The following is a 24,663-nucleotide window of genomic DNA, read 5'->3' as shown; positions in this document are numbered from 1 at the left end:
GATTTTTTTTTACCACTTACAAGATTACCATAGATTGCTGGATAGAAGTGTGAACCTAAATTGTACGAGCGGTGAATTACCTGTATGGTCATGTGCTCCTCCTTGAAGTCCCACACTTTGCTCTTAATATTCTTCCAGTCAGAGATCATGATGTGCAGCTTGGCTTCGGCCAGAAGAAGCTGCTTCCTGCATCGACCATAATTCATGAGAAGTTCATGGAACTCATGCCTGTCCTGGTGGGCAATCCTCTCAAACTCCTCAGTGAAGGAGTCCACGTTCTCTATCCAGGAACATGGCTCAAATATCTTGAGGTGCTCCCTAGCGAAGAGAATGGGCTTGTGCTGCTGCGGGAGCTCAGGGTAGAGCTTCTCATTAGGAACCAGAGGTTTGATGGTCGCCACATCTCTTGTGTGGTCAATGACCTGCACCGGCAGCTCCGGGTAGATGGACTTCACCTTGGACAAATGCAATATCTCTTTGGCTTCCGCAAAATGTTGGGTGTTCACGACATCTAGTTCCTTCAGAGACAGGACTGCAGGATGGACCTCGGGAGCCTCTCCGTGGGGCCGGTCACCTATGGAGGGACTTGTCATTTCAGTACATTTGATCTTTTTGGAGGGTAAGTCACACCGTTGAGACTCGCAGGAAACACCAGTGTTGGCCGTTGCTCCTCCATACTCAAGCTCTTGACTGTAAGGATTTTTGATCTCCTCCTTGTCCTCCGAGGTGAACACTTCAGAGGTGTCTTCATTTACAATGGTGACATCTGCCGCAGACAAGCTGCTCAGTCGTTTCACATCGCCTCCGCAGGTGTCATCGTTCAGTTGGATTTCTATAAAACTATCAGGAAGTTCTTTGTCCGTTTTCGGTTTATAAGACGAGGAGTCTGAGTCCAATACCTTAAGGACATCGCTTTCATCCCCCAACACCAGAGGCTTTTCTGTTCTTACCTCCACAAGACTTTGCTGCTTCTTCTTTGTCTGAAAAATAAAAAAATAAAATAATAAAAACAATTACTTAAAGTGTTTAATTCTTACAGGATGAAATAATGGCTCAGTGGTTCAAATCTACATATAACGTTGGGTAACTTTTACAAATAATTTCCTGATTTTAAATGAAATCATATCTTATACTCCAGTCACATCCAGAGCTGCATTCAAGATCCTGTTGTTTTTTTTATTAGCACTAAAAACTACAGAACCTCACAACTCCCTGCTGCCCCCTGCTTGTTAAGATCTTAGTTACGAGTATGTCGGTTGTAGTGACCATATACAGACTCATTATTTCTCCGAACTTCCCCATAAACATTCACGCTGTGCTCTGCAGGGTGTCCATGTTTATGTCAATGGAGATATGGGAATAAGTCGCTGCCAGATCCCTTTGATCTCTCATGGGTATAAAGGATCGGGCACGTTTAAATCCAATGTGCCTGATCCCCCCCCCCCCCACCCAACATCTCCTGTCAGAGGGAGAGTCGGGTGATTCCCATACACATTAGATCATCAGGTGATCATCAGTTCAGCCAACCTTTGTCTAATGTCTATGACCACCCTTAGAATTGAGCAGAATGATTTTGAGGGGCGGCCAGCAGGATTCTGAATGCAGCTCTGGTTGTGTCTGGAGTATAAGATATGGTATAACGCAAGATGTCAGTGACTGTGGCTGTACGGAAGTGTGTTGTTTGCCCATACCTCTATACCGCATGCATACACAGAATTTAATGTACACAGATTATGTATAGATTGCAGTGTGCATACATTACACAACATCTCTGTGTATTGCAATATGTGAACGTCGCTCAGGAACACGTGGGTCCAATAAAAAATAATGTGAAATAAAATACAATAAAGAAAATCTTTGACGGGGGACTAAAATGCTCCTCAGACTCATTCTCCCAGTGCGTCTACGGATGAATGACCCACAATTTTTCCAACATGAGTGACACCGCTCTCCACAAGAGCACAGTGATCATGTAGTGTCACCCACATGCTGTGCCCTTGGTTGCCGAGCAACATTATCACATTTGGGCTGCGGCTCAATAAACTGCCAGCGGCCACCACACCAGGTGGGACGGGGTCAGGGGATTCGCATTCTGGAGATAGGTGCGGGTCCAAGAGGTGGGACTGCATTGATCAGACATTTATGGCATATCCTGATGGGAATACCCTTGGATTCCCAGGTTCTATGGCAGTACAACTCCCAGCACATGCTGGCTGGAATGGCAATGCTGGGAGATGTAGTTGCAAAACACGTAGCAAGGCGTATTAGTGTTGGAAATACCTCTTTTGGGGTCTTTCACACTTCTTATTTGGCCTTGATGTACCACAAATAGTAAATCATAAGCGGAAAAGGGAACGTGGAAAAGGAAAACAAAGGGCAAGAATTGGTTGGATCAAATGGATCTCTTGTTAGAAAACTGGCCCTAGTGGGTATAGATCAGGGATAGGGTGAGCGATCCCTTTATTTAGAACACCCTATAATGAATTTCAAATCCCATTTATCATATTATTATTGGTGTATTTGGCATCTATTAATTATGTTTTTTAGTTTGATGACAAATAACCTAAAAAAAATGGTTCTTTTTGGCAGAGAGTGATAATAACTGAATGGAATTGGGAGGAAAAGTGAGGTTCACGAATCACAATCGATGCGATAAGAGCGCTCTGAGAGAAGACGACTATGTGTGTGTTTTACTGTTTAAACACATTTGATGTGTCTCCAACTGACAGATCAAACTGCTCGTGTGTGAGCTTCGATTATATACTATATTGCCAGACAGTCCTGTTGGTGACTCGCGTCCGGCAAACAGATCGCAGACCGTGAAACGGTTGCTATATTGTGCCGAGGAGCACGAAACCGAAACGAGCTCCGTGCTAGAAGTGATGCCCGGCTGCAGCAGCAAACAGTTAACACACACGTGGGCAAAAGTGATCTTCGCTGTTCTCCTTCTCGACAGTCGCAGATGCCAGCCTGCCAATGCCCGGCTCTGAATCCAGCAGCTGGCAAGGAGAAGTTAGCTACTCAGTTCAAGAAGTGGTGATCAAACCTGCCGCTATCTGTTGCTATGGTCGCAATGAGCGAGCCTGTCAGTGTTCGGCTGTGAGCTCAAACAACTGACACACTGACGGGAGATGCAGTGAGAGCGGCGTCTAACACCACTACTGTCCTCCTGCAGCGATCGCAATGAGCGAGCGTAACAACGCCTGGATGTGTTTAGGGTATGTTCACACGACTTATTTTCAGGCTAAGAAAAGCCTCGTTTTACTCTCCAAAATACACTTGAAATAAGCCTACCGACTGTTTCCCATTGAAATACACTGCGCTGTTCACATGAGGCTTATTTTTACGCTGCAGAATTAAAAAAACACCTCGTAAAAAGAAGTAGCACGTCACTTCTTGAGGCGTATTTTGGAGCCGATTTTCCATTGACACTGTGAAAACGCCTCAAATTAAAAGAAGCTTCATTTTCAGTTTCAAAAACGCCTTGAAATCAGAGGATGTTTTCCATTGAAAACAGCTCCGTAATTTTAAGCTGTTTTTTAATTGTGCGTGTGAACGTACCCTAAGAGTATGTAGCAATGATTGTCCTCTACTTTCCAGCAATTATACTGTCCCTGAGCTAGAGCCGGGCTCGTCCAGAGGAGTGTTACCTAGCACTGGCATACCCATTCCCTGCCTGGCACAGTATAGGGGGTGTATTATCATCAATAACGGGGTACAGTAATGTTATCTCTGCAAATAAAATATCCGAGGGACAGGACTGGGATGAAGGTGAAGATTCAGATTGTGAGCATGTTGTGGACTGATCAAGATAGAATTGGAGAATCAGGAATGGAGCATTATGGGAGAATGGTCGTCTTGTCTTTCAATAAGATGTTCCCATAGTAACGATGAAAGTACCATAATTACCGTCACAAGTGGAGGCTCAGTCTTACGAGGACGGGAGGTTTGTTATTTCTGTACTCCGGGTCTATGGTTACGGAGGACGTTACTACCTCGAGAATTATACCCGTTGAGTGAGCGGTCGTCCAATATATTTTATATAATATTAAAGCCAAACTACACCCCAAACCTAAAATCCAGGGGTTACTGACATAAGGAGCTGTTTGGTGGGGGTCTTCACACTGTCTGAGAGGAGCTGCTATTGAGTTAGACAGGGAACAAACTATAAGGTACCTATGGAGGGGCGCTGTGTTATGCGGGCAAAAGGGCACTGCAGTTGTCACTTCTTATAAAGGTTCGGTCAGCACCAGGAATTGAAGGGCGCATGAGTAGGAGCCCAAGCCAATGATATAGAAAAAGTACTCAGGACACCAATTGGACTGTAGTATTGTCTTAGCTTATTTATAATGCCAGTAAATGTGTTCGTGCGACGTTTCGGTCACAGGGGACCTTTACCAAGCACTGTAGGGATTAACTGGAAGCTATTGCGCTGAGGGTGAGCGGCTGGCCGCGTACAGAGCGCTATCTGTCCGGTACCTGAAGCGGTGAGGAGAGATCGTGGACGGCTACAGCGCTATAGTAAAGCAGCTGGCCGCATAGAGAGTGCTTAATGCGGCCTGCCGCCTTACTATAGCGCTGCGGCGGTCCATGATCTCTCCTCACCGCTTCAGGTAACGAACATAAATAAACTAAGACAATTCTACAGTCCAATTGGTGTGCCGAGTACTTTTTCTATATCTGTAGTTGTCACTGCTATGGGGGCTCAGTGGCTGTCACTGTTATGGAGACGAAGTGGCTGTCTCTTATGGGGGATTTATGGCTGGCACTGTTATGGAGGCACTGTGGTCATGTCTTTTTCTGAAGGTATACAATGCTTCAGTGTGAAACTTGACTCTGCAGCTCTTACAACACCTATATAATTTTATTTTATTTTGAATATGACCTATAGTTAGAGCATAAATGTAATAGCACAGAGTATTTCAGGAGAAGAGTGTGCTGACTTTGTATATGGGTGTGTGTGTGGGGGAGGGGGGTCAGCTGTTCACTCAGTAACAGGGCTAATATCAAGACAAAATAGGAGAATGGATATACGAGAACACAGAGTGATAGCGGAATGCTTAGAATCCTCCAGCAGCACATAGTATTTCAGGTTTCAGTGTACGGATCCTGTGGAAAGTTATTAAAGAGAAAAAAAAAATCTGATGTAAGACGCACGCTGCCTTTTTATTTTGCAATTGCACATGGGACCCTTGAAAGTAATTGGGATTGCACGGTTCCCTGTCATACTCATGTGGGAGGCAACACAAGGCAATGGTGGCTTATCCCTCTCACACAGCAGTATTGCTGCCATGCAATGATTTCAAGGTTGGGATGCGCATGCCAATAGTCACCTGTTGCCCCAACCTTAGGAGCAAACCGCAGGTCTATGTAGATATGAATGTGCTAATATTCTGTGACAATCCAGCTGTTGTCTGCTGCTGTCAAGGCATGCTGGGAGTTGTAGTTTACAAACAGTAGGAGAGTCACATGTACGAGATCACTACTGTGACCTGGAATGTTTCCCATCAGCAGGATATATTAAGCAAGCTCATTTTCTGGCAGAAGGCACATCCTGTACTATACTGAGGGTTATCTCTCCAGGATGAGCATGTGATCCCGTACTAGATCTATTTATCATACGTTTCTGATCAGATCCCTACCAGTGCTGACTGACTTGTGACCCGCATTCAGCAACACAACTAACACAGAAGATATTCACTCCCATTAATATTGAAGACAAGTTAAGAAAACATCTAATTGTTATGTCGCTGCTAGAAGGCTGCCTTGTTGCCCTGACGGCTACATGCTAGGCGTTGTAGGACATTACTTATCCTGTACTGATCCTGAGTTACTTCCTGTATTATACTCCAGAGCTGCACTCACTATTCTGCTGGTGGAGTCACTGTGTACATACATAAAATTACTTATCCTGTACTGATCCTGAGTTATATCCTGTATTATACTCCAGAGCTGCACTCACTATTCTGCTGGTGGAGTCACTGTGTCCATACATAAAATTACTTATCTTGTACTGATCCTGAGTTACATCCTGTATTAGGGTATGTGCACACACACTAATTACGTCCGTATTATACGGACGTATTTCGGCCGCAAGTACCGGACCGAACACAGTGCAGGGAGCCGGGCTCCTAGCATCATAGTGATGTACGACGCTAGGAGTCCCTGCCTCTCCGTGGAACTACTGTCCCGTACTGAAAACATGATTACAGTACGGGACAGTTGTCCTGCAGAGAGGCAGGGACTCCTAGCATCGTACATAACTATGATGCTAGGAGCCCGGCTCCCTGCAATGAGTTCGGTCCGGGACTTCCGGCCGAAATACGTCTGTCCATTACGGACGTTAATATGGTCGTGTGAACCCAGCCTTATACTCCGGAGCTGCACTCACTATTCTGCTGGTGGAGTCACTGTGTACATACATAAAATTACTTATCGTGTACTGATCCTAGGTTACATCCTGTGTTATACTCCAGACCTGCACTCACTACTCTACTGGTGGAGTCACTGTGTACACACATTACATGATTTATCCTGTACGGATCCTGTGTTACATCCTGTATTATACACCAGAGCTGCACTCATTATACTACTGGTGGAGTCACTGTGTACATACTTTACACTACTTGCGATACATGCGAAACGCACGTCTGGGTGCCTAACTACCGTGTGGACCACCTCACTTCCAACCTTCATGGGTAAGATTTGCTACACTGACTCCCTTGGTGTTACTAGGTGGACTTAGTTTTTTCCACTTTAGGCCATTTCAGGATACCTTTTCCCCTGATTTATGTCCTGGATCATGCAACAGAGCAGTTGTGTATGGCTCTTTGAACGGGATTAATATATGTCAGTTACCCCATGGATATGCATGGTGACATTGAACAGAATGATGGCATAAGTTACCCAGCACCAGTTGCATGAGATAGTATTCACTCTAAGATTCTGGTTACCACCAAAACTGAGATTTGTAGTGCTTAGAAATACTACCATGCCTGTGTTTGTATGGTTATGTGACTGATCCACAAATTGACCTTCAATTTTTAGAACCTCGTTGTGTTTTTTATATTTTGTGTCTTTATTATTGGATGTAATAAAAATTATATTTTTCTATGTTTTTGTGGCGTAATGACTCCTTATTCTCATGTTTTGTAATTTAAGGGATGCATTGAGGAGGTTGTCCATGACCGGACAACTGATAACCTATCCACAGGATAGGTCATTACTATATGGTCAGTGGGGGTCCGACACCCGGACCATGCAATGATCAGCTGCTCCAGCTGCCTCTGGTCACCGGATGTTGTGAACAGTATTCAGTAGTCGGAAGCCGATGGCTCCGTACACTGCATAGTGGCCGTGCTGCAGAACTGCAGCTCTGCTCCTATTCACTTAAATAGGAGCAGAGTTGCAGTACTGCAGCTCGGCCACTATTCCGTGGCTTCCGGCATGGATGTCCGATGTCCAAGGCACGCGGAGCAGCTGATTGGTGCGGGGTCCGGGTGTCGGACCCCCACCGATTATATACTGATGACCTATATTATGAATAGGTCATCAGTTACCCAGTCGTGGACAACTCCTTTAAAAAAAAAAAAAAAAGCATTACTCACCTCACAGATACCCTGGCGTTCGAGCGCTACCGATCCGGTCCTCCCCGCCGCTGTTTATTGACATGGCTGTATACTGTTTCAATATGGTGCAGCCTTAACCCCCTCAGGACTGAGCCTGTTTTGGCCTTTTCAAATCTGACATGTGTCCCATTATGTGGTAATAACTCCGGAATGCTTTTGCCTATCCAAGTGATTCTGAGATTGTTTTCTCGTGACATATTGTACTTTATGTTAGGGAAAAAATTTGGTCGATAAATTCAATATTTATTTGTAAAAAACACCAAGATTTGAAGAAAATTTGCAAAAATTAGCATTTTTCTAAATTTTAATGTATCTGCTTGTAAAACAGACAGTAATACCACACAAAATAGTTACTAGTTAACATTTCCCATATGTCTACTTTATGTTGGCATCGTTTTTTGAATATTCTTTTATTTTTCTAGGACGTTACAAGACTTAGAACTTTAGCAGCGATTTCTCATATTTTCAAGAAAATTTCAAAAGGCGATTTTTACAAGGATCAGTTCAGTTCTGAAGTGGCTTTGAGGGCCTTATATATTAGAAAGTCCCCATAAATCACCCCATTTTGAAAACTGCACCCCTCAAAGTATTCAAAACCGCATTCAGAAAGTGTTTTAACCCTTTAGGCGTTTCACAGAAATTAAAGCAAAGTAGAGGTGAAAGTTACAAATTTCATTTTTTTTTTACAAAATTCATTTGTAATAAAAAAAATTCTATACCACAGAAGGTTTTACCCGAGAAATGTAACTTATTATTTATTGCCCAGATTCTGCAGTTTTTAGAAATACCCCACATGTGGCCCTAGTGCGCTAATTTACTGAAATACAGGCCTCAGCAGCAAAGGAGCACCTAGTGGATTTTGGGGCCTCCTTTTTTTTTTTAGCATATATTTTAGGTACCATGTCAGGTTTGAAGAGGTCTTGTGGGGCCAAAACAATAAAAAACCCCAAAAGTGACCTCATTTTGGAAACTACTCCCCTCAGGGAATTTATCTAGGCGTATAGTTAGCATTTTGAACACACAGTTTTTTTGCTAAATTTATTTGAATTAGTATGTATGAAATCTACTTTTTTTCTGAAAAAACTTAGAAATGTTACATTTTTTCAAGGAATAAAAGAGAAAAAACACCCCAACATATGTAAAGCAATTTCTCCCGATTATAGCAATACCCGATATGTGGTAATAAACTGCTGTTTGGACCCACAGCGGGACTCAGAAGGGAAGGAGCACCATTTGGATTTTGAAATTCTGATTTTGCTGGAATGGTTTTCAGTGCCGTGTCGCGTTTGAAATGCACTGGAGGGAACAAAATAGTGGAAACCCCCGGAAAGTGACCCCATTTTGGAAACTACACTCATCAAGGATTTTTTCTAGGGGTAAAGTTAGCATTTTGACCCCACGGTTGTTTTGCTGAATTCATTGGAATTATTCTGTAAAGATAAAAATCTACTTTTTTTCTGAAAAAAAGGTAGCCATTTTTAATTTTTACAAGGAATAAAGGAGAAAAAGCACCCCAACATTTGTAAAACAATTTCTCCCGATTACGGAAATATGCCATATGTGGTAATAAAGTGCTGTTTGGACCCACAGCAGGGCTTAGAAGGGAAGGAGCGCTATTTGTCTTTTGGAGCTCAAATTTAGCTGAAATGGTTTTTGGGTGCCATGTCGCATTTGCAAAGCCCCTGAGAGGCCAAAACAGGGGAAACCCACCAAAAGTGGAAATTACACCACTTAAAGAATCTATCTAGGGATATAGCGGGCATTTAGACCCCACAAGTCTTTTGCAGGATTTATTAGAATTAGGCCGTGAAAATGAATATCGACATTTCTTCCACTAAAATGTTGCATTTTTTCAATTTCACAAAGGATAAAGGGGGTAAAAGCTGCCCAACATTTGTAAAGCAATTTCTCCCGAGTACGGCAATACCCCACGTGTGGTCATAAATGGTTTTTCATTAGAAAGTAATTAACCCTTTCTGGACTGATCCATTTTCTTCTTTTCCTTTTTAGTTTTTTCCTCCCCGCGTTCCAAGAGCCACAACTTTTTTATTTTTCAGTCAATAGAGCGGTATGAGGGCTTATTTATTGAGGGACGAGCGGTCGTTTTTATTGGTACCATATTTTGGTACATACAACTTTTTGAGCACTTTTTATTACATTTTTAGGTAGAGCCAAGGTGACCAAAAAGTGATTTTGCCGTTTTAAATGCTTTATTTTTCACGTGAGACGCTCCATACATCACCCCCCACACTACGACATGCTATGTCATGGTGCGCGCAGGGGTTAATGTGCAGCGGATGGTGCAGAGTGAAAATTAAAATTTGCCATTTTAGTGCACTACATGTTATGGCCAGTTTGTGCCACTGAAGACAAATACCTCATAAAATATTAACCGGGTTCTCACGGGTATGGCGATGCCATATCTATGGACGTAAACTGCTGTTTGGGCACGCTGCAGGGCTCAGAAGGGAGGGAGTGGCATTTGGCTTTTGTGGCACAGATGTAGCTTGGTAGTAGTTCTGTTTGGGGTTTTACTGGTGTTTCAGTTTATAATGTGGCAGCACATGTAATCTGTGCGGGGTACATCAGGGTATATGTTATCTGTGCGGGGTACATCAGGGTATAATAAGAGGGTATAATAATGCAGTAAATAAGTAATAATCCGCAGATATGTGGCCGGTGTCGCACTGATAAATGGCGCCCAATCTCATCCGCTTTTGGAACACTGCACATTTTGCATCGCCATATTCTGAGAGCCAGAACTGTTTTATTTTTTCTCCACCGGAGCTGTGTGAGGGTTTATTCGTTGCGGGACAATCTGTAGTTTTCATTGGTACAATTTTGGGGTACCAGAAATTTTTTTGATCACGTTTTATTCCATTTTTTGGCAAGAAAGGTGACCAAAAACCATCAATTCTGACAATGTTTTGTATTCTTTTTTTTTTTATGGCATTCACCCTGGGCTATAAATGACCATTATACTTTATTCTGCGAGTCGATACAATTACAGCGATACCATATGTATATCATTTTTTTATGTTTTGCAGCGTTTGTGCAATAAAATGACTTATTTATAAAATAGATTATTTTTTGTCTCACCATATTCTGAGAGCCATAACCTTTTTATTTTTCAGTCAAAAACGCGGTGTAAGGGCTTGTTTTTTGCGGGACGGGTTGTAGTTTGTATTGGTACCATTTTGGCGTACATGCGACTTTTTGATCACTTTTTATTGTATATTTTGGGAGGGTTGGTAACCAAAAAATTGTGATTCGGGCACTGTTTTTCGTTTATTTTTTTTGCGGTGTTCACCGTGCGGGAAAAATAATATTACAGTTTTATAGTTGGGGTCGTTACGAACGCGGCGATACCAAATATGTGTACTTTTTTTAACGTGTTAATTTTTTTCCTATAATAAAAGACTTCTTATAGGATAAAAAGCATTCTTTGTTTATGTCACTTCTAACTTTTATTTTTACACTTTTTAAAAACATTTTTATTATCTTTTTTTTACTTTTTTCACTTGTCCCACTAGGGGACACTTAGACTTGCAGCTCTGATCGCTGCTGGAGTACATTACACTACACACATAGTGTAATGTACTCCAACTGTCATTGTGATGTAACTGTCACTCTGACAGGAAGCATCGGAGGACCGGCTGGAGGCTGCTCCTCCAAGGCTTCCGTACATGGCAACCCGGAGGTCATTGTCTGGCCTCTGGTTGCCGTGAGAAGGATCGCCAGCCCCCGCAAATACATGTGGGGGGCTGCCGATCCGCTGTAAACTTCTTCAATGTGGTGATCGCAATCGACCACCGCATCGAAGGGGTTAATTGCCGATTTCAGCGGCGACAGGCCGCTGATCGGCAACAGGGAGAGCAGGGCTGACACCCTGCACAGTTAACCGCTGCTGCGGTATAGCGCTGCGGTTAACTGTCAAAGCACTGACGTTAGTGCACGTCATGGTGCGCGAAGTTACTGCACACATTGACGTGCATTAACGTCAAGGTGCGGGAAGGGGTTAAATACCGTTAATTAATGTATTTCGATACTAAGCTGTGCGGCCACAGCTTAGTATTGTAACACATGAATGTAGTCAGAGCGGGGCTGCGGCTGTGTAATACAGCCATTCCCCCGCTCCTGGCAAGTGTGCGATTGCATTCAGCATGATGTGATATGACCAGCGCTGCACTAATGAAAGCCGGCGCTCATTAGTGTAGCGCTGGTCGAATCACCTGATGCGGACCAGGCGCAGACTTGTTGTCAGGAGCGGGGCAATGGCTGTATTACACAGCCGCAGCCTCGCTCTAACGGCGGAGATCAGAGAAACCTCTCATCTCCGCCGTTATTCCCTTGAATGCTGCGATCACAGCTCACTGCAGCATTCAAGGAGAAAATTAGAAGGGGGAATGCCCTTTGGATAGCGTCACAGGGAATCCCTGTGACACGATCGAGGGACATACCATATATGGGCAGACAGCCCAGGGTCCATTGAAGGACCCCAGGGCTGTCTGACCATATTTCCCGTTAGGGCATAGTTAGGTATGTCCTAACAACTGCCTGCGTACTATCAGCACACAGGCTAATGTACTGGCATATAGATATATGCCTGTACATTAAAGTTTAAAAATAAAAAAGTAAAAAAAAATAAAGTAATGTTAAATTAAAAAAAAGTTTAAAACCACACACACTTTTCTTGCAACTAACATTAAAATATAAGTCTCAATAAATAAAATTAACAGATTTGATATAGTTGCGACCGTAATAACAAATTTGTAGCGTCATTTATGATGTTTACTAAGTTAAAAAATAAAATATAAAAACTGCTTTCTTTCACTTAATATGAGGCTCGAGGTATTAGGAATTTTGACCCTCCATGTGCCTCACATTAATACTAATTAACCCCATCATGTACCTCACACATTAACCCAATGTTGTCCATTATGATTGTGAGGAACATGATGGGGTTAATTACAATTAATGTGAGGCATATGGAGGTTCAAAATTCATCACACCTCATGTCTCACATCAGAAAATGGAGGAACTTTATTTTTTATTGTTGGCAAAGTATCGTTTTCGTATCGAGTATGGCAATACTACACGAAGTATTGGTGTCGAAGTCCAAATTCTAGTATCGTGACAAGACCCTACTTCTAAACCTATGTGATCGCTGCAGCCAATCACTGGTCTCAGTGGGTATACAGCACAGAACCGCTGAGGCCAATGATTGACTGCAGCGATCACGTGGTTACATGGGCACATCATCGCTGCAGCCATGTCAATAAACAGTGGCGGGGAGGACCGGAACGACGGACACTTTTTGGAATAAGTTGGAAAACCCCTTTAACTGGTTGCTGACACAGGACGAGAATGCTCGTCCTGAGCGGCGAGTACTTGGAGCATTAACACGAGCACTCTCGTCCTGTGTGACAGCCGTCTGTGCGCGCGATCGAGAGCGGGGCAACAGCTGTAATACACAGCCACGGCCCCGCTCTGACAGCGGAGAGGAGAGAATAACACTTTGAACGCCGCGATGAAAGCTGATCGCGGGGTTCAAGGAGAGGGGACTGCACTTTGATTGCGTCACAGAAGATAACTGATACGCGATCATAGCCCACAACTCGTATGGCCGGACAGCCCAGGGTTCATTGAAGGACCCTAGGGCTGTCTGAACTTATTTCCTGTTGTTAGGGCATACTGAGGTTAAACATTGGGTTAAACGTCTGAAATTCAAAAACAGCGCCGTAATTTCAGACGTATCTTGTTAAGACGTGTGAACATACCCTAAGACGTTTGTAGCTGGATTCTGCCAGGACAGTATTAATAGAGAGCTTTACCAGTGAATTCAACTATATCTTGCCAGTCTCTAAGGCTGGGTTCACACTACCTATTTTTAGACGTAATGGAGAAGTTTTACGCCTCGAATTACGTCTGAAAAAACGGCTCCAATACGTCAGCAAACATCTGCCCATTGCTTTCAATGGGTCTTACGATGTACTGTGCCGACGACCTGTCATTTTACGCGTCGCTGTCAAAAGACGGCGTGTAAAATAACAGCCTCATCAAAAGAAGTGCAGGACACTTCTTGGGACGTAATTGGAGCCGTTTTTCATTGACTCCAATGAAGAACAGCTCCAAATTACATCCGTAAAAGACGCCCCGGAAAACGCGAGTACATGCAATTACGTCTGAAATTCAGGAGCTGTTTCTCCTGAAAACAGCCCCGTAATTTCAGACGTAATTGCAGTTATCGTGTGCACATACCCTAAGGGTCCATCACACGTTGCAGTTGAGGTGCGGTTAGAACCACAACGAAAAAACTGCATGTGGTTTTACCACAATTTGGTGAGTTTTTTTACGCAGTTGAGTTCTTTTACCGCAATTGCATCGAAAACTGCATCAAATCACATTAAAGACAAACGCATGCAGTTTTTGGATGCCTTTTTTTTTTTATGTACCACAACCAAAACTCGCAAATGGACCATAAAAGAAAGAAACTTTCCTAGGTCCTCGCATCATCACATATAAGAAAGTTTGTCTTGTGGGGAAATAAATCCGTTATATTGAGTAGATAAAGTACCCGACCCTCCGGGGTTATTGTAATATATATGGTCAAAGACGGTTTTAAGTTTTGTTCACACTACCAAATTTTCACATTGAATCTGACGCGTTTTTCCGCTTTGGAATAAGCGTGAATTCTGACGATAACAAGACTTCCATTGATGTCAATGGGCAACCGCTTGTATAGACATGGTGGAATAACAAACCGCCTCGCTGAAAAACAAAGGAGTGACATGTCACTTCTTGACACGGATTTCGCTGCGTATTGTGCCATGAGAACAGCGTCGGAAGCCACGTGTAGATTATCCACATTAAATAGGAATAATCTACGTGTGGAGAACACGGAACTGTATTCTTTATTCAACTGTATTCTGCTGCAAAATATCAGCAGAATCCACGCCATATTTTACCACAGAATGGCCCTTAAAGCTTCGACGGGGGTTGTCACCCAGAAAGCTTAGTGACAAGGCCCATGTGAGGGTATTATAATGGCGTCCAGACCTCCGAGTGGCCTAATAAATGCCAAGGATCGGGCACGCTCTGTGAGGGTACATCGGCAGTGCCCCAAGAAGTGTCACAAGCATATTATTCCAATGATAGAGCGTGCCGGGTGAATCATTTATTCGTTTGTGAGCGTATAATCACTGAGGTGATGGACAGGTTCCTTACGTTGATAGGTGATGAGTCAGAGAGTATACAGCACAGGTAGAGGAGCACGTGTCTGTATACCATTCATATGAGGTCACTGACCAGTCACGCACGGCCGGGGCCGAGGACGCCACAATGAACGTGACCTGACATCCTCCCTGACAGAACTCACGTGAACACGCATTTCTTGCTCAAAGATCCGCGACAGACTGGAAATCAATCAAATCCAAGCCATTTATGTCACTAAATAGGACATGGGGGCAAAAGGGAGACAAAAGTAGCACCGGGAGAGAAATTCTGTCAAGTCTGATAATCCGGCAACTATTTCCAGCACAGAAGCAGAAGACTGAGCAGAGAACCAAGTATAGATGACAATGAACAGCAGCACAGAGGATGAAAGTAATAATAATAGAACGAATCTGTCAAGAGCATTAGACCATGGGCCCAGGTATATTAACCTCTTGACGACCAGGCCTCAGTGACCAAACCATTTATGTCATCCTCACATTTCAATAGACATAACCTTTTTATTTTTCCGTCGATGTAGTCGTATGACAGCTCGTGTTTTTTGCGTGATGAGTTGTCGTTTTTATTGGTACGATTTTGGGGTACATGTATTTTTTTTGATTAGCTTTTATAATTTTTTTAAAAGGGGGGAATACAAAAAAAAACAAACGATCAATTCCGCCATTGTTATTTTTGCACGTTTGTTTTTACATCATGCGCCGTGCGGTAAAACGAATACGTTTTATTTGCTCTTGCGTCACGCTTGCGGCGGTACCTAAAACGTAGGTTGTTTTTTTAACGGTGAACCATTGAAGGAAGAGATCAAATAGTTTACATTTAATCTTCTATATTATGCCATGTCTTCGTTAGGCCCCTGACTGCCATGTGTGGCAGGCCGCGGATGGGATAACAGTGGGAGCCACCTGCCTCTGTTAAACATCTTATATGCCGCAGTCGCTATTGACCGCGGTATCTAAGAGGTTAAATTGCTGGGAGGTGAGTTATCTCCGATCCTGGCAGTCACGGCAGGAGACGGTGTTTGTATAACAGCCACTGTACCCACGAGATCAGCGACAGGAGCGCGGCTGTAATACACAGTCTGTTTGCTGCCGCATCTACCAGGATCGGAGGGCAGGAACTAGCACCCACTCATGACGGATATATTCGTCGTTGGTCGTTAGGAGTTTTCCTGGAACTTTAATATTCATGACCTATCAATTGGATAGGTCATCAATGTCAGATCGGTGGGGGGTCCGACTCCTGGCACTCCTACCAGCTGATTAAAGGGGCCTCTTCATTGCTTAGCGTCATACATTTAGTAGTGGCTGTGCCTGGTACTGCAGCTCAGACCCATTTATTGAATAAAATGTGGATTGGTTGCTATGGTTACCTCAGATCCATTTATTCGAAAAAAATGTGGAGGAAGGCCCCATGCACACGACAGTATTTTCATCTATCCTGAAATACTGTCCGTAAATACGGATCATTAGGTATCCGTATTTCATTCGTATATATGGACAAAGTAAAAACTTTTTTTAAAACTCTGTCCAATATTTTTTTTGTGTTGCCATATTCGTAGAGCCATAACTTTATTAATTTTCCGTTGATGGAGCTGTGTGAGGGCTTGTTTTTTTGCAGGGCGAGCAGTCGTTTGCTACAATTTTGGGGTACATACGACTTTTTGATCACTTTTTTTCCCGTAAATACTGTCCGTATTGCATCCGTATATACTGATCCGTACAAAAAGAGGGAGGTTGCAACTGATGGCATCAACATGTTGCCTAGCAATGCTTCCGTATATACGGACGGTTTACGGATGCACATCAGTTGCCGTCCGTATTATGGAAGCTCCCATAGACTTCTATGGAGAGTCCTTGCCGCAATTACTGACAAGAATAGGACGGGTTCTATCATTTCTTCAGCACAGACACCCATCAGTAAAAATACCGTAAGGTGTCCGTGGCCAATAGAAATGAATGGGTCCATAATTCCTGTCAGTATTTACTGTCCGTAATTACTGATGAAGAATACGGTGGTGTGCATGGGGCCGAACTGATGATATATGTCGCCCACTGTGCATTATGTACAACTATTTAGAATTATGGATTGATACACAGATCAGTTATCAGACTACAGTATTAGGGCATATGGACGTCATAGTGGGGGTCCTTGCTTGGGACACCCCCCATCTGCCAGAGTTAAAAAAGCCTCTATATTAGAGCGACTCTCGCTCTGGCGGACTCGATCTATAATGCGTTGCTATGGCACATCACAACTTATGCCACGTCCTACAAAGCAGCAGAAGTGACCATCTTGGGGCCTGTTCACATCTGCGCTAATGGTTCCGTCAAAAGAACGGAACACTGTCACAACGGGGACAAACGGAAACCGTTAACAATGTTTCCGTCACCATTGAGGTCAATGGTGAGGGAAACGGAAGATAAGGTTTCAGTTTGCTTTCTGTTGAGGGGTTAACCTGACGGAAACCTCAGACGGAAGGAACCCCTCAACAGAAGGGCAACACTGATGTGAACAGGCCCTAAGGCTTCATTCACATCTACGCTAGGGTTCCGTTCCAACGGAGCCCTGACAGACACAAACGGAAACCATAGGTTTCCCTTTCCATCACCATTGTCAATAGTGACGGATCCGGTGCCAATGGTTTCCGTTTTTGTCTCCGTAGTGCAAGGGTTCCGTCATTTTGACCCAATCAATAGCGTAGTCAATACAGAATAGGCTAGCCGAGACACCATCTTGATATTTCTGACTTACAGCCTGAGTACGTTCACTACATTTAGGTTCCGTACCGACCACCATGGACTGTTTCCTCGCACACGGAACATTCAAATTGGGAAAGAGTACAGTTTATAAACTAAAGCAGAGAAAAAAATTGCGTGACAACCAATCCAATAACTGCTTTCATTTTCAAGTGGGCCTTATAAAAATAAAAGCAGGAACCTGATTGGTTTGCTATGGGTAACTGCTCCACTTTTACTCTCCATTAGATTTAATAAATTTAACCCAATGGGGGAAACTGGGAGGTGGTTATTGGCTCAGCCGACCTGTTATAGCCACCAAGCCTATGGGGGTCTGTAGCCAGAATACCCAGAAGGAGATTGGTTGATTGGCAGGTAGTGAGGGCTGGTGGGGAGGCTGATACAGGTAAGAGAGCTGATTGGTCAGAGATAAAAACCCCACCCCTATGCAGGTAGAGCTCTGTTAGGTGCGGTCAGGTGACAGGGGGTCCTGGCAGTCAGTGGTCACTTCCCATACCTTGTCATACTTCGTCCGGCTCTTTGACTTACGGGGCCTCACCGCCTCAGCCATACCGGTGACGACGGCCGCTGAGCTTGGTTACGAGTGCCGGGGCTGCGGACGTATCTGTGGAAGAGCCCGTAAACACGGACATAATCTTCAGCGCTGGGGGCAGGAGTTGATCACGTGATACAGATCATGCGCCAATCACAAGCTGCGGGATGACGTCTTGTGTGAGTACGGGCCGCGGCGAGGAACAAATGTCCTCGATTCACATAACTGCAGCAGAGGGAAGATTGGTTGCTGAGGTGTTGTGTACACGATGGGGGTTGTACTACATACAGAACACTGTGACATTGCGGCTGTATAGAAATCTAGACCGTTGAGAACTATGTGGCTGCATTACACTAGACGCCATGCAGATTGTAAGCTCATACGGGCAGGGACACGGTTATTTTACTATTTATTCAGTATGGTCACGGCTGGTTCTGATTGTAACGAGCTGTGGAAAATGTCCGTGCATATAGACAATATAAATGGTATAAATGTAATTTCCTTATTTTTTTATGCAATACGCGGCATGATTTAACGGATCCGTTGTCAACGTTTTTAGCCCATAGAAGTCAATAGATTGGTTTTTAAAAATGTGTGTTCTGTTTTTGCATAGTTAACGTGCACATTCGTTCCGTATTTCAGATAGCTGCATTAAAATAGTTCCTTTCTAAGCAAAAAAAAAAGGAACAAATATGGATGAAAACATAACAAAAAAGGAGCCAAAAAATGGGGGGGATCAAAAAATAAAAAAAAATTATCTGTATTGCGCATGTGTTTTCATACGCGTGTAGGAGCCCTGAGTTTCTTTTGTGTACTAGGGCTCGTCCACAAGAGCGTAAATACAGACCGTTTTACGTCCGTGTGTGTCTGTTTTATGCGCATATGTTATCTGTTTCTCATATATATAATAATAATAATCTTTATTTATATAGCGCCAATATATATATATATATATATATATATATATATATATATATATATATAGTGAAGGAAATAAGTATTTGATCCCTTGCTGATTTTGTAAGTTTGCCCACTGTCAAATACATGAACAGTCTAGAATTTTTAGGCTAGGTTAATTTTACCAGTGAGAGATAGATTATATATAAAAAAAACAGAAAATCACATTGTCAAAATTATATATATTTATTTGCATTGTGCACAGAGAAATAAGTATTTGATCCCCTACCAACCATTAAGAGTTCAGCCTCCTCCAGAAGAGGCTGGACGCAGCTGCAGGCTTGAGGGAAGCCGACATGACCGTCCTGGTAGGGAAAGGGTTAATGTTAAGAGGTGAGGGAAAGGTGAAGAAGCTGAAGGAGGGACGGGGAGGAGCTAGGGGGGACGGGGGGGCCGTTGCTGCGCTTCCCGCTGTTTCTCGGCATTGAGCCGGAAGCAGCGGGAGGAGTAGTACACAAGAAGCAAAGCTCCCCGTTGCCCGGCTTTTTAGTATGGCAGAGGCCCTGATTTTAGAGCGGCTGCGTGCCGCTGCTGTGCACCACGGTCCCGGATGGCTGGAGGAGACCGTGGCTGCATTAACGCGGATCCCGGACGCCGTTTCGCCACGTCGGGCACGGCGTTCGGGGTCTGTTGTAAGGGACAGGCTCCCCTCCCCCGGCCCCCCTACGAGCATGGCTATGGCGGCGGGGGGGGAGTCGGCAACAACCGCTCCTGCGCTGGGCAGGCAGAGAGCGGTAGCAGGGGTGACGGCGATGCAGGCTGTGTCGACCCGTCCCTCTCGGCGGTCCCGACCTCCAGAGCGCCTGAGTCCGGAGGTAGTCCCGCGGACACGGCGTCGCAGAGGGAGCCCGATCCCGGACGCTGCAGGCCAGGCAGCTGGGAGGACCGCCCCTTCCCAGGCCCTGCGTCCTGGCAGGAATCCCAGGCCGCGACGGGGTCCGGCGGTAAGCAGGGAGTCGCAGGCCGGGCTCCCTGTCACCCCTCCCCCATCAGATGGAAGATGTCAAGAGCAAGGTACGGCCGCCCCGCATGGTGATGTTCCGGCCAGGGGGCAGGCTTCGTCAGGATCGTCTAGACGGACGACTAGATCTGCAGCGACGTCGAGGCAACAGGTCCGGTCGGAAGTCTGGGTCCCGGCGGTCGGGCGGCAGGTTGCCGGCCCATCGGTCAGCGCGTCCTCATCCCCTTTCCGAAGAGGTCGTTGGGAGGGACAGTCGTCGGCGAGAGAAGAACTGGAGGAAGGTGAACTGGACGTCTATCGTCGAGGTCAGGATGGTCCGGCTGACGGGAACACAGCGCCTGTGCAGCCCGGTGAGTGTATAACTCCTTTATTGTCTTATCCAGCGATTTTTATGTCGGGTGTCGGCGGGGGGGCTGCTAGCATAGCATCGGGGGCCGGTAGTGGCGCGGGCGGACGCGACGGAGCGGGTTTGGCAGATTTAGTGGGTTGCTTACGGGAGCTGGTGGGGCGCCTGGATAGGGCCGCGGCGCCGGTAGTAACGGAAGTGTCCCCTGCGGTAGTTTGGGAAGGCTCCAGGGAAGTGGGATCGTTGCAGGCGCGTCCGGTGGTGGCGGTTAGAGAGGCGGTCGCGGTGTCGGTGCAGACTGAGGCACAGAAGGACGGCGATCGAGTGCGCATGGACGATCGTGCTCGGGGGGAGGTGTATGTTTGTTTTGAGGGTTCGTTGGGGGCGCATTTAAAGCAGGAGGTGCGTGATCGGATCTGGAAAGATGAATATGTTGAAATTTTTTCTCTCTTGCCGCTGGCTAAATTCAATTTGGATAAGAGCAAGCGGGATGAGAGTAAAAAGGACGAGGAGGAACGGCGGCGGTATAGGCTTATCCCGCAGACGTTCGTTAATTGGTCGCAGGCGTTCGCCATATTGGCTAGTGTGATAGGGGAAAAGGCGCCGGAAAATTGTTCGGCGTTATTTTGTTATTTTGATGCTATTGGGGAGGCTCATAGGGCGTATGGGGGTCAGGCGTGGCTGCGATATGATGAGCAATTCCGTCAGCGGAAGGCGGTTCGGCCGGCGATTCGGTGGGACCAGAAGGATATTGCTCTCTGGTTACGGGTTACGGTTCCGGTTAGGCAGCCCTTTCCCGGGAGCGGTGGCCAGGGAGGCCAGACTAGTCAGAGTGGACCAAGCGGCGGGGGAAAGGCGGGGTTTTGCTGGCAATTCAATGAAGGCCAGTGTAAGTTCGGGGCCACGTGCAAGTTCAAGCACGTGTGCTCCGAGTGTAATGGTGCATCACACGGGGCGGCAAAATGTCTGCGTAAAAAGAGGTCCGGGAACCAGCACGGGGCTGGTCAAGGGGGTGTCGCCGGTGAGGGTGGAAAGGATGGCCCCTTATCTAAATGAGTATCCGGATAGGGCGGCGGCTAAGTTGCTTTATGAAGGGTTTAGTGTTGGTTTTGTTATTCCTCCGCCTCCTTATGAGGTTCCGGTTACGCGGAGAAATTTAAAATCGGCTTACGTGCATGCGGAAGTCGTGTCGGAAAAGTTGTTAAAAGAAGTTTCGTTGGGGCGCATGTCGGGGCCATTTGTGGAGTCGCCGGTGAAAGATTTAGTTGTGTCCCCTTTGGGTATTGTCCCTAAACGCGAGCCCGGAAAGTTTCGTTTGATTCAACATTTATCGTATCCCAAAGGTTCGTCGGTAAACGACGGGATTGATCACGAGTTGTGTTCCGTAGTTTATACCTCATTCGATAAGGCGGTGGGGTTAGTGCGGGCTGCGGGTCCGGGGGCGCTGCTAGCAAAAACCGACATCGAGGCGGCGTTCAGGTTGTTGCCGGTGCATCCAGAAAGCCAACGGCTGTTGGGCTGTTTTTGGAATGGGGCCTTTTACGTGGATCGGTGCCTTCCGATGGGGTGTTCTCTTTCTTGTGCATACTTCGAGGCGTTTAGTAGCTTCGTGGAGTGGGTAACGAGGGGAGTATCCGGGGTCGATTCGTTGATCCATTACTTAGATGATTTTTTGTGCGTTGGCCCGGGGGGTTCGCCGGTTTGCGGTAACTTGCTTCATGCCCTGCAGAAGGTGGCGAGGGATTTTGGGATCCCTTTGGCGCCGGAAAAAACGGAGGGCCCGGTAGCGACGATTTGTTTCTTGGGAATCGAAATTGACTCGGTGGCAATGGAGTGTCGGCTCCCGGCGGATAAGCTGGGTGCTTTGAGGCTGGAGGTGCGACGGGCTTGTAGAAGGAAGAAAATGTCGTTGAGGGAGCTTCAGTCGCTGCTGGGGAAGTTGAATTTCGCCTGCCGGATTATGCCGATGGGGAGGGTGTTTGGTAGAAGGTTGGCGGCGGCAACGGCGGGAGTGCGGGCGCCGCATCATTTTGTGAGGCTCAAGGAGGAGCACCGAGCTGATCTTCAGGTTTGGGATGACTTCTTGGGCCAGTACAATGGTCGCTCGCTATGGATGGCCCCAGCGCAGGATACGAGTGATCTGAATATTTTCACGGATGCGGCTGGGGCGGGTGGCTTTGGAGCTTACGGGGGAGGTCCGTGGTGCGCAGGTCAATGGCCGGCTAGCTGGGTGTCCAGTGGATTGACGCGGAATCTGGCCCTGCTCGAGCTGTTTCCCATCGTGGTGGCGGCTACCATTTGGGGGGACAGGCTCAGGGATAAGAAGGTCCGTTTTTACTGCGACAACATGGGTGTGGTGCTTGCCATTAATAACATCACGGCGTCCTCTCCTCCGGTAGTTCAATTGTTGCGACATTTAGTGTTGGTGTGTTTGTCGCTGAACGCGTGGGTGGTGGCGGTGCATGTCCCGGGTGTACGGAATTGTGTTGCTGATGCTCTTTCTCGCTCGCAGTGGGACCGGTTTCGGCAATTGGCTCCGGGAGCGGAACGTATTGGTTTGGCGTGTCCGGATCATCTATGGGATCTGGTATCGGTCCCGTAGAGCAGCTGTTACAAAGGTCTTTGGCGGGCACGACGTGGAGGGCTTATGCTGCTTGTTGGAGGCAGTGGGAGGAGTGGGTAAGAGAGTTGGGTGATGTCAATACGGATAGAGACAGGTTGGTGGCACTTTTGTATTGGTTAGGGGATGCCTGGGAGGCGGGGTTTTCAGTAGCGAAGGTGAACCGGTTTATATCCGCGGTGGCGTTTGGGCTTAAGTTGCGGGGCTTGCGGGATGTATCGAAGGAATTTCTGGTATCGCAGGCTTTGAAGGGGTTGCGCAGAGGTAGGGTGGAGGCGGATAGTAGAAGGCCGGTGTCGTTTGCTTTGCTGGGCTTGTTGGGTGGTTCATTGGCATCGGTATGTCGTTCTTCAGATGAAATGGATTTGTTTCGGTTGGCTTTCTCGTTGGCGTTCTTCGGAGCATTTAGAATAGGTGAGTTGGTGTCGCCAAGTACTAAACAGGCAGGGGGGCTGAGATCTGGGGAGGTGAGCCTTTTTGCAGATCGGTTGGAGGTATGGTTGCGTAGATCAAAAACTGACCAATTAGGGAAGGGAAAACTGATAGTTTTGTTCGCTCTCCCGGGGTCGGTCATGTGCCCAGTAGAGTGCATGCGTGGTTTTACAAAAAACAGGGGGTCTCCAGATTTGCCTTTGTTATGTCATGTGGACGGGTCGTTCTTGTCCAGGTTTCAGTTTGGAGCTGTTTTTAAAAAATGTTTGACGGCGGTTGGGGTTGCGGCAGGCTCATATTCATCTCATTCCTTCCGGATTGGCGCAGCAACGGAAGCAGGGCGCTGGGGGTTGGATGATGAGGGGGTGAGGCGTATTGGTCGTTGGGAGTCTAAAAGGTTTAAGTCCTATGTCCGCCCCCATATGTTGTAATTTTGTTGTTTATGCTTGCAAATGTATATGGTGGTGCCTAACTGTGTTTTCCGTTTCAGATTCGCCTCCTTGTCTGGTGTGGTTGATGGGTCATTCGTACGTGCACTGGGGGGCTTTGAGGGCGGACGTCCGCCCGGATGGTCGCCAGTTGCGCATTCCGCGACAGGATGCGGTTGTGCATTGGCTGGGGTTTAGAGGTATGTCGTGGAACAGGGTGTTGGCGGAATTCCAGACATATGTGCGGCTTGATAGGGTTCCGGAGGTTTTAGTGTTGCACGTGGGTGGGAATGACTTAGGAGTCCGCCCTTTTCGTGAGTTGGTGCGGGATATCAAACATGATTTGTTGTGTTTGTGGGTATCTTATCCCAAGTTGGTGGTAGTGTGGTCGGACATAGTCCCAAGGAAGCATTGGCGGTTAGCTAGATCGGTGGAGAGAGTCAATAAGGCTCGGATAAAAGTTAACCGGGCGGTGTCCCGTTTTGTGGCAAAGAACGGGGGCATTTGCGTGAGGCATAGGGATTTGGAGTCAGGATTGGGGAATTTCTGGAGGAGTGACGGGGTTCATCTGACCGAGGTTGGCATTGATATTTGGAGCTTGGCTATAGCAGAAGGCATAGAAAGGGCGGTGGTGGTGTGGAGGAACTCACAGGCTTAAGGTGGTCAAGGCCTGTTTCGCGGTGGCGGGGGGAGTCCTTGAGGCCAGTCAGTACAAAATGGTGGGGGGGTCGCATCGGGGGTATGCGTCCCCCAAAAAAGGTACATGGTTG

General features: G+C 46.2%; 1 protein-coding gene and 1 long non-coding RNA gene across 2 annotated transcripts in view; one reads left to right on the top strand and one right to left on the bottom strand.

The window, feature by feature from the left end:
• The window catches only part of EPG5 (ectopic P-granules 5 autophagy tethering factor), a 114,308-nt gene extending 96,021 nt beyond the window's left edge, over positions 1 to 18,287 (bottom strand). The window contains exons 1-2 of the mRNA XM_075840725.1: positions 18,114 to 18,287; positions 81 to 980 (exon numbers count right to left, since the gene is read on the bottom strand). Coding sequence (XP_075696840.1) covers positions 81 to 980; positions 18,114 to 18,167 — 954 coding nt within the window. The 5' untranslated portion in view covers positions 18,168 to 18,287. The remainder of the gene's footprint in view (positions 1 to 80; positions 981 to 18,113) is intronic.
• An 82-nt stretch (positions 18,288 to 18,369) lies between these two features.
• LOC142662523 (uncharacterized) overlaps positions 18,370 to 24,663 on the top strand; it is a 103,792-nt gene continuing 97,498 nt past the window's right edge. The window contains exon 1 of the long non-coding RNA XR_012850958.1: positions 18,370 to 18,520. This is a non-coding gene — a long non-coding RNA (uncharacterized LOC142662523). The remainder of the gene's footprint in view (positions 18,521 to 24,663) is intronic.

This window comes from Rhinoderma darwinii, chromosome 1 (genome assembly GCF_050947455.1).
Source record: "Rhinoderma darwinii isolate aRhiDar2 chromosome 1, aRhiDar2.hap1, whole genome shotgun sequence".
Lineage (NCBI taxonomy): Eukaryota > Metazoa > Chordata > Amphibia > Anura > Rhinodermatidae > Rhinoderma > Rhinoderma darwinii.
The sequence above is the reverse complement of the archived record's forward strand: the minus strand, read 5'-3'. Positions and strand labels throughout refer to the sequence as shown.